At 47.8% G+C, this 10,538-nt stretch overlaps 1 protein-coding gene across 1 annotated transcript; it reads left to right on the top strand.

Moving 5' to 3' along the window:
* Positions 1-9,115, top strand: VTCN1 (V-set domain containing T cell activation inhibitor 1). The gene is made up of 5 exons (XM_009085515.4): positions 1-91; positions 5,014-5,078; positions 6,033-6,380; positions 7,966-8,244; positions 8,910-9,115. The coding sequence occupies exons 1-5, from the start codon at positions 60-62 to the stop codon at positions 9,029-9,031; spliced, it is 846 nt and encodes a 281-aa protein (XP_009083763.2). The 5' UTR covers positions 1-59; the 3' UTR covers positions 9,032-9,115.
* Positions 9,116-10,538: the final 1,423 nt, after the last annotated feature.

The raw sequence follows: 10,538 nt of genomic DNA, 5'->3' as shown, positions 1-10,538 counted from the left end.
GAACAGTGTGGGACCTTCAGGCTCCTGGTGTTTGACTTGTCTCCGTAGATGCTGTGACCATGGCATCCCAAGGCCAGGTCATTTTCTGGAGGTATGGTACTATCTGCACTTGCCTTGGCAGAAGGGAGGGAACTGCATTTTTAAGACTCTTGGGATGTATCACCCTGCTGCCAGGAGCTCTCAAGAGAGCAGTTCTTTGCAGCTTGACTGTACTGCATTCACTCAAGCTACTTAAATACCAGTACAGCTTGTTTTATACAATTTGTAAGGCCATGTATGTATCAGACACCCAAGTGCAGTCATCAGCTGTAGTCAAGATGGAGATGCATGTCCAAGAACTCTGCATTTGCTAGAATTTTCTATCCCAGGGTTGAATCCTGTGGTAGATTGGGGTGGCAGCAGTTGAGGAAGGGTGTATTCTTGCTGTTGTATTTTGGGGGTTCAGTGGCTTGAGGAAGGCACCCCTCTTCTGCTGTCCTCAGACAGTTGCTTGTATTTCATCACATCAGCTTGCTGTGGGGAGAAAGAAACTGTCTTCCAGAAGTTTCCTTGCAGGAGTAAGAGCTGAGAAGATATTCTCATAGTGTTTTGTGCCTCTCATTCAATTACCCCATTTCCTTTGGAGCTATTGACTGAGTGCTGGTGAACTAAAGTTGGAAAAAGAAGTCATGAAAATATCTGCCTCATATCCTTATCTCCTGATTAGTTGAAAATAATCCCCACCAGATGGATAAAAGGACAAATTTTTCATCCTCTAGTGAATGTGGACTGAACTTTCATCTAAACCTCACTGCTTGAAGAGAGACAGCAACAAGCTGTGTCTTTCCATCCCAGGTGTGGACTTTCCAGGCTGGATGGAGACAGAGGTTCCAGTGGTGTGTGAGACAGTCCTGCTGGCATTTATTCTGTGAATAAGATTTCAGCTACTACCGGTATCTGTCCCACTGGAATGGAACAGCAGTGGGGAGAAGGACAGGCCACGTGTGAACACAAGAGACCTCACAAATGAGCCTTGCCACATGGAGCATCAAGGAAGCACTAAATAGCAATATTGTCTGTACCTTTTCACTGACAGAAGTGAGGCTGCCTGTAGACATAATGTCAGAGTGTAAATATTCCCATGGCACTGTATTCCTCATGTGTCTGGAATGCATGCAATAAGCAGCTCTGTTATTCTCAAGAGGCAGCCCAGCCAGCCTTTGTCAGGAAAATGAAATAACTGATGGGTGTGAAAAAATGCTCATCTATATCTTGCTGCTGTGAAAACCTTCCTCCTGCTCTGCCAGTGCCTCTGCCTGCCCTGCCAAGCAGCAGCAGTTTACTCGGAGAAGCAGGCTTCCTTCAGGGACATTTGCTCCTCAGGCTAATCCTGAAATGCAGAAAAAGACCAGAGAGGGGGGTGAATTTTCCAGGAAGTTTCAGAGAAGCAGTGGGAGATTTCTGCTGATTTCAGGAAAAAAACCAAAACCAACCAAGGAAACAAAACCAAAACAAAAAATCCCCAACAAAAACAACAACAAAACTCCCTGAAGTGCTGAAGAAAGTTGGGTTCTGCAATCATCAGCTGCATACTGGAATATAAACTCTTTTGTTTTGGGTTACCACTGCCATTTCTTTTCCACAGTAAACTGCTATAAAGAGGAAGGCAAGGGACCCTCAATATCCTAATCTTCCAGTCCTTTTGACCCTCTAAACCCATTTTTGAGGGAAAGCTTCATCCAAGTGGAGCTAGAGATCTGGAGAATTAGGACTGTTGCCTATCACAGCCAGGCTGTGAGCCTCTCCCTGTCCCTGGGCTGTGATCAGCAGCATTCAGGCAGGGAATTAATGGATTCACTTGATGCCAAATTTGATTCAAAGTTTGACTGGTGAGGAACAAGACTATGGAAAATAGGGTAGGAGGCACAGAGCAGCATCCCACAGGCTGCCAAGCTGGCACTGGGAACTGAGGGTGGTGTCAGGGCTCCAACTGGTGCAGCCTCAGCCACCCACATCAGTCTGTTTCTATGCCTTTAAAATACTGGAGGTACCAGGGGTGCTGATGCACGGAAAATTGCTTCTTGCTTGAAGTGCTTGAACTGGACTGCTGCAAGACACAGCTACCACCAGCATGTGGCTAGGATGCCAGGTTCCTCCTGTTCACTCTGCATGCCAGATCTACTCATTACACACAGTGGGCACACAACAAATGTTTGTAAGGATCTTGTGATTCCTCCATCTTGCAGTTTCTGCAGAGGGAACTCCAGAGGGACTGATTTCTCCTTGTACCTCACAAGGGATGTTGAAGTGGGCAGTGGCATGTGTACACTCAAAATTGTCATTCCCCCTGTGACAAATGAGCAGCTTTTCCAATCAGCCCCGCTGGTGCTCTGGAGCAGGGTGGGTAGCCACTCTCTGGGTGCAAAGCCAGCAATGCTTTGCAGCCATGGGGGCAGGTGGCACCAGCACAGGACAAAAATGTTGGTGTGGCCTGTTTGTGCTGGTTTGTGTTTGTCTGTAAGCTGAGGATGGTTTTGGACAGAAGGGTGTAGTATTCACATGCCTTCTGAACAGAGAGAAACTGTGAGACAAGCAGAGAAGAAGGAAAACACAATTCTTATCTCGCTTGCTGTGCCTGTGTTGTGCTAAAGTAGAATGCAATATGGAGATTGTTTACCCAAAGTGAGGATGTTTTTTTCCCTTGGCCTATGCGGGCCAAGCAGTGTGTGTGTATGGGACTGTCACGGGACAGTCGCCAGAGAATCAGAGATGAGAGCTGTTCTGTGCAGTTGTGAGCAAGAGTGAGTGCCTGGCAAATTCAGTTTAAATAAAATGTACATGGTGTTGTATAATAAAGTAATTCATTAATTCATTAACCTTCTGATGATAGAGTCAAATATATCATTCTCTCTCTCCCTCGCCAACGTCAGAGTTGTTGTTGATTTACAATAGAAAGGTGTGAGGGCAGAGGTGGTGTTCAGGCCAGAGGGTCCTTTCAAGGACCAAAGGCAAGTGTGGTAGCACTTGAAGCATTCAGGGACTGCACAGGAGGACATCCTGGCTGCTTGTCCCTCTGCCTCCTAGCATTAACTGTAACCCTCTGGCAGCATCACTTGACTCTGAGCAATTTCTTCCCTGCGTGTCCTTGGGAAGAGGGATTGTAAGATATGGGGATAAGGATGAGTCACAACTGTTTCGAGTCAGCCAAGTGTGGCTGTTGCTTGCTTTCTGCTTCCCAGGTGTGAGAGCTGAGGCTTGTCATGACAACCTTGTCTGAGTTTATAGCAGCTATCTCACTCTGGGATCAACTCCCAGAGTGGAAACTGGTAGAGCTCCTCAAGGAGATGGGTGTTATTCAGTGTACATGAAACACTTGGCATCTTCCCCAGAACAAGAAAGGACAGACTGTCCCACGGTGAGCTTGGCTGGGACCTTGAGTGACTCAGGATTGAGTGGAACATGGCAAGGCTTTGCTGAAAGCTGTCACACTGCAGGATCCACAGGAGCCATCAAGGTTCCCATCCTGCAGGCCCCCAGGGGAGGCAGTGCCTGGGTCCCCAGCTGCCTGGTGCCCATGGCTGGATGATATCCATGGCTTTTCCCCTGGTAGGGTCAGCTGTGATCCACCTTGAGGGATTAGGTGGGTAGCTGCTGTTCATCTCAGCCATGACTGAAAGCTGGTGACAACAGGGAAAAAGCCAAACGTGACATCTCCCAGCTCTGAGAGTATCTAGGCAAAGCTTGGTATGAATGTGAATGTGTAGATGGATTTGTGTGAGCCCTTATCTGGAGGTACCACATATTTTGGTGAAATAGAGTTCTGATCCCTTCTGAGCATGTGCAAACAGGGCTTCCTCAGACAACTTCCCGCTGGCTTTAAGGATGAGGAAGCAAGGGAGACAGTGGGAGGTCAAACAAGTCTGCAACACCCCCCTTTTTCTCTATTCCCTCTTCCTTTCTCCCTTCCATGCTGCTCCCTGTGGGAGAGGCTTGTTCACATGGTACAATTCTCTGGAGTTCCATATCAACCCTGTGATTGTGGCATCTGTGGAAACTGAGCAAGTCACAGATTCAGGCACACATCAGTGGTGGGAGGAGTCCATGGTTGTGGGGATATGATGGACTGTCCTGAAGGAGGCTGCCCATCAGCTTTGTGTTGGCAAGGTGTGCTGCAAACCAGTAAATGCTGCTGAAGCAGAGCGGCTGGTTTTGTGTGGGCAGAAGGGCTGTGACCTCTCACAGCCTGCAGCTCTCTGGGCTTCTTCTCTGTGAGGAGTCTCTGTGAGACTGCTGGGCACAAACTCCAGGATGTACCTGTGAGTTTTGTGGGGAGCTGCTTCAGGGCTTGCTCTGGTTGGGAGCTGAGTTTGCTGCCACAACTCGTCAGACCGCAAGAAAATGTGCCTGTGACCACATGACAGCTCCACTGGCTGTGGTGGGAGTCCATGCTTCTAGGTCTGTCACAGAGGTTCTGCTTGGGAAAGCTGGAGCTGTGCTGATCCATGATATGCTTTTCTTCTCCTCTGGCATAGCTGCTTCAACTGTGTGGTTTGGCAAGTGGTCCTCTCCTCTTCAGTCTCCCATTTAACAGCCCATTACCCGTCTCCACATGGTGCCTCCCAAATCCAACCAGCTCAAAAAAATGGCCCTGTTTCCAGACCTCTCCTGCACATTCCCTGCCTTGTACCTGGTGTCTTCTGGGCTCAGGGGCTTTGCTCACTCCCTGGTCACTCACAAGCACCAGCAGGGACTGCCTGACTTGCTTATGCACGGAATGCAGAGAGAAGCATCCTGCACTGGGGCCAGCTGCCTGCTCTCAAAGGCCAAGCCTGGGTCTGCTGCCACATGGTCCCCCACTGTTGATGACAAGGGCTGCTCACCTGAATGTTCATCACTGTTGTGGTGATGTGCTTTACCCATCTGCCTCCACCTCCTTCCTGCAGACAGCTCTGCAGATGGACAGTATGGGTGTGGGCTGAGAAAGAGGTGGGCTCTGCACTAATGCTGTCCTTTCCTTTCCTTTTTCCCCAACAGCATGACTACAGTCATTGTCATCCTGGCTGCAGTGATCGCCCTGATCATTGGTTTTGGTGTCTCAGGTACGTGACTGCTCAGATTTCTTGCAGTTACTGGTGGGATGATGAACTTCTGCCCTGCCTCTACCTCTGTGCGTCCATCCCATGCACAGACTGAGGTGTGATCATGTGTGGAAGTGCCACCCACCACCCTTTAACAAAGGCTAGGTAGGTGTAGTGCAGCCTGTGCTGCTGGAGGTGTAGTGGTGTGTCAGCTGAAATTTCCTTGGCCGTGGAGCCCCAAACCTAAACATAAAGTCCTGCTCATACTCTGCTCCTTCTCCTGGATAGGATGAGATGATGGGATGGTATTGATTGTGAAATCAGAGAGCATCTGCCAGGATGGGGCGCCTTTCCCAGGACCCTCAGAGACAACAAAAATGTGTTGTTTTGGTGTTGGCCAAAATGCAGCTTCCTTGGAATGTGCTGAGTGAGGATGGGTAGGGAAGGGCTACATGGGGAAGAGGGCCTGGCTCTGGGAATTTCAGACTTGCAGCCTAACATTTCAGATGCTCACTTTTCTTAAATGAAAGAAAAATACTTGGATTTCAGTAAGGGGGAAAGAGCTGCTATTTCTCTGTCAGTATTATGCCTTCCAATCACATTTTTATTGCATAAAGGGAGGTCCTGACTAAGAAAAGACATAAAAATCACTCTTTTCTGGCAGCTGCAAAGACAAAAATCCCTGATACATATAAGTAAACAAGAAAATACCACGTGAACTTTTCTCAAACAAGTAAGAAGAGCTACTTTTTGAAGCACTGTTTTGCTACAGAAATACTCCTGGGCTTTGTCATGACATACAACCCACAGGAGCTGTCCTCTTACTGGCAGCCCTAGTAGCAGCCACTGGGGGACTTGCTGTGTGCCAGTGACTGTTCAGCCTGAGGCTTGGTCCATGGCAGCCACAGGGCAGTATGGCCTTTCTCCAGGCTTGCTGCCTCACCTTTCTCCAGCCTCCTTGCTCTCTCCTTGCAGGAAAACACTCCATCAGTGTGACGGCGCTGACATCTCCAGGGAACATTGGTCAGCACAGCATTCTGGGCTGCTCTTTCGAGCCCGACATCCAGATGGACAGCATTGCAATCCAATGGGCCAAGGAGGGGGTAGCTGGGCTGGTTCACGAGTTTAAGGGTGGGAAGGACGACCTGCAAGAGCAGGATCCATCATTTCAGGGCCGCACGGCCGTGTTTGCAGACCAGGTGATCGGCGGGAATGCTTCCCTGGAGCTGAGGGATGTGCAGCTCTTCAATGCTGGCACCTACCAGTGCTCTGTCACCACAGCCAGAGGGAGTGGGACAGCAGTGCTGCGATACAGGACGGGAGGTGAGGGCTACAAGGAGTAAAATCCTGCTGCAAAACACATGCTAGTGTGGCTTGGTTGAACCTACCTGTGCTTGTGATGCTGCTACACCCCCTAATAGGGTGTATTTCTGGCTTTTACAGGGATATTTATGGCCTTAACCCCTCTTTTGACACCCTTGTTCCAGAAAAGGTTATAATCTTGATAACATGGTAGCTTCTTCTCTCTAGAATTAGGAAATATCTCCAGCCAGAAGTGCTGAATAGTAAAAACTGTAGCGTATTTGATATATTTTTCTCAGTTTTTCTGAAGTATTCATTAAAAAAAACCAAAAAACAAAGCAACAAACCTCTGATATCATAGTTACCTGAAATCTTCCATATTTACAAGTGTCAGTCCTCCAGGAGAGATCTGGAAACCACCAGGTCTTCAGCCTCTTCCAGTGAGATGCATTTAGCTGTAATAACAAGTCACCTCCTGAGCGGTCACCTCGTGTTGAGACTGAGGGATGCACCCCTTGAGGGTGTCCTCCAGACTGCAGTCTTTGCACCCTCCCTCTCATTCCTGTGGCCAGAATTGCTGCCCTACAGCTCAGATGGGGTGGGGGAAAGCCCTCAGTCCTCTCCAAGTAAAACAGGGTTTTGCAAGCCTGAGGGTTGCAAATGTTCCATGGGGACTTGGTCCCCTATCCCTCCTTCAAACCTTGTAGCTCTGCCTACTTTTGTGTTGCTTGATTGGATGTTTGAAGTAATCCACACAGAAAAGGCATTAGAAAGAACATGTGAAATGTTGTAATGGGGTTTATTTCCAGCATGGCTGTAATACCTGTTCTGTGTGGAAAGACATACATGTTCCTTTCTGATTATTTTATTTAGCTCGTCCTTACAGCAGCTTACTTCCAGGTCCTACCACCCAAAACAAAAGTGGACAAATGCTGAAGGCAGCTCTCCTGTGCTTTGGCTGTGTAAGCCCTCCTTATTCCAGGTCTGCAGGGGATTGCTCAGGAGAGAAAATGGCCTCAAGTTGCCCCAGGGGAAATTTAGATTTAGTATTAAGAAAAATTTGCTCATGGAAAGGGTTATCAAGCCCTGGAACAGGCTGCCCAGAGATGTAGTGGAGTCACTTACAATCCCTAGAGATTTAAAATGCATGCATTTTTGGTTATGGTATAGTGGTGGACTTAACACTGAGTTAACAGTTGGACTTGATCTTAAAGGTCTTTTCCAACCTTAACGATTCTGCAACTCTGTGAAGCTGTAGGTGTTGGTCAGGCCCCCTTCTCAGTGAGTGAGTGAGTGGAGAGGGTGAATTGTCTTTCCCCCACTATTAAGAATAACTAAAAGACACTAAAGCTGTGTCATTACCTCAGCAGATCCTGTCACGCTGGACTGCTAAGTCCTAGGAGTCCTTGGATCCCTTGTACTCATCCTGCCACAGCCCAACCTGTACAGAGCTCTCTGTCTGAGCCTGTTTTTGGCTTGGCTCCAGGCAGTGCTGTGCTGCCAAGCAGCAGGCAGCCTAGAAATACCTGGGATTGGTAGACTAGTTGGGTATTTCGTTCCTACCACTTGCCTTGTTTGGACTCTCTCCCTGTTTTCCCTCCCAAAGCCTTCAGCATGCCCGTGGTGCAGGTGGAGCACAGCAGCCAAGGGGCCACGCTGCAGTGCGAAGCCCCGCGCTGGTTCCCTCGCCCTGCCCTGCGCTGGACGGCCTGCGGTGACACTGGGGAGCACCTGCCCCTCGCTGCCACCACCAGCTACGAGCTGAACCCCGAAAACATCACTGTGAAGCTGGTTTCCCTCCTGCACAACATCACTGCTAATGCCACCTACAGCTGCGTGATTGAAAACAGCATTGCCAAGGCTGTGGTCAACATGAGAGTGACAGGTAGGGTTTGACAGCACCCGAGACCACAGGCACGGGGGAGAGTTTCAGCAGTGTTCCTGGAGCACCAGGGGGTTCCTGCAGCAGCTGTGCCAGGCAAGGAAGAGACTGAAAGCATGGCTAATCCAAGCACTTCCCTGTCCCTGGGATGAATGAAAGGGTCTGTGTTTGCTCCTGTTATCTCATATGCTTCTCATGGTATTGTCACCTTGGCTGGGAACAGAACTGCCAGGGGACCGGAAGGAGGGACACACTTTAATGGAGTGTATTGCTTGGAATGTTAACCAAAACCAAACCAACCAAGTCCCACTTCTTTTGACACTTTCTTTATCCAGTTCATCTTACATCCCATTCGTGTACCAGACCAACAGGCCCCTTTAGCAGTTATTGGTGACAATACCTCTGACTCCAGCCCAATCCCTTTATTTAAGAAGCCATTTTACTCACAGAAAACCAAGCTTTCCAAATGTCCTGAGCATCTTCTCCTGTTCTACATGAGAAGGGACATAATGCTTCTACAGCCAGGACTTCATTGCAATTGGTCTCCAGTACAAGAGGCAGGATCTATCTTCATCCATATTCAGGAAAATGGGAAGGACTAAATTCACAGTTTATTTGCCTTCCCTGCTGTGTTCCTGTTCTGGTAAACTCTCACAATTCTTCTACAGATTTCAGCTTTACAAAGGTGAGCAACTTGCAGCTGGTGAACCTGAATGCAGAGTCAGTGTCATCCTCCTTTCCAGCCTGTCACTGGCTGCTTCTGCTTCCCTTGTACCTGCTGTCAATATAAAGCCTCTGTAAAGCAATTGGGAACTCTGCTGGACCCGCAGGTAAGCTTGGGAAGAGAAACCCATATACATACAATACATGGAGGCCCTCTTAGGGAGTTTGGCTAGAGCAGCAGACCTATCTCAAGCCTGCCAGAATGGGAGAGCGTGTCTTTCCCCTCTGCCCATCCTTTCCCCATCCCCACCTTTAGGTGGGACACATGGCTTGTCCCTCCCACAGGCATCTCCCATCACTTTGGACAACCACAGAGATCCTTCTCTTGCACCATCAACTGTCAGCTCTTACTTGTCCCCTCATTTTCAAACATGAAATTAGCTGATTTTTCCTGTGTTATTATTTCTTACCCACATCAACAACAGGATACTTTGTTTGGCTTCGCAAAGAGAGCAAGGAATGTGATAAGGAGAATTGCATAAAGGAAAAGTTCTGATTGTAGGACAAGATATGTTCCCTTGTCTGATCTAACACAGTGACCAGAACTCTGATCATGGGCAGAAGTTCAGACACAAACAGGAAAAGGGTTTCCCGCAATACAGCTGAGAATAGCTCCTTCAGAGTACTAAAAGCAAGCAAATCTTAGCTCCCCGCAAACAGATTTGATTCACCCATCTCTTGTCTTGTGGTTCTCTGACTGTACTAATAAAACTGTAAATAGGAGGCAGTTAACTTCCTTCATCTTCTTGAGAATGCTAAAGTCAAACTCCCCTGCTGAAAAAGATGTGAATGGCAGAACAGCAATGGGTTTTGCCAGGATATTCCAAAACTGCCAGCAGGTTTGGAATATCCTGGCAAAGACAAACCACATCTAAAGTCCTCTATGAGGGGTGATGATTGCAGTTGTAATGTGAAATGAAAGAAGAACAGATAAGCAGACAGCAGACAGAAAACAAATATACAGCATGAGGAAGAAAAGGAGACTAGTAAGATACTACTGGAAGCTTCAAGTTATTACAGTTATTAAATCCAGACATAACAATAGAGCTGAATTTTTCTTTTTTGTTTTTTAAGTAAGTGTAATCAGGTACTTCCTATCTATTTCTGTCTGCTACTGTGTTATTCATATTACAGGACTAGTTTCAGTTGCACTTTTTAACCAGATTTTAATCTTTGTCTTATCACTTACAGTCAACATTTTCCTCAGGCTGAGACAGTTTATTTTGGAGGTGGTTTTTTTTTGGTTTTGTTTTACTTTCTTTCTGGAGGGTGGAGAGAAGCTTTAGTAAAATCTTTTCTGTTCTGCAGAAAGCACCCACAGAAAGTAAGGCTGTCACAGCAACATTTGCAAAGACTTCTGCTTGAAGCTATTTTGGCAACCTTTTATGATGGAGTTGCACAACGTTACTGAATGGTGGCATCTATCAGGTCTTGTGCCACTCACACTTTGGTCTCAGAAGTGGACAGCAGGCCTTGAGGGAAGATACTTCACTCATGCTCAGTAAAACCACTGCCTGTATCAGAGCTCGGTACCTGCGTCTTCTTACCAGCCCCCACCTAATGTTCAGGCTGCT

Source organism: Serinus canaria, chromosome 1, assembly GCF_022539315.1.
Source record: "Serinus canaria isolate serCan28SL12 chromosome 1, serCan2020, whole genome shotgun sequence".
Lineage (NCBI taxonomy): Eukaryota > Metazoa > Chordata > Aves > Passeriformes > Fringillidae > Serinus > Serinus canaria.
The sequence above is the reverse complement of the archived record's forward strand: the minus strand, read 5'-3'. Positions and strand labels throughout refer to the sequence as shown.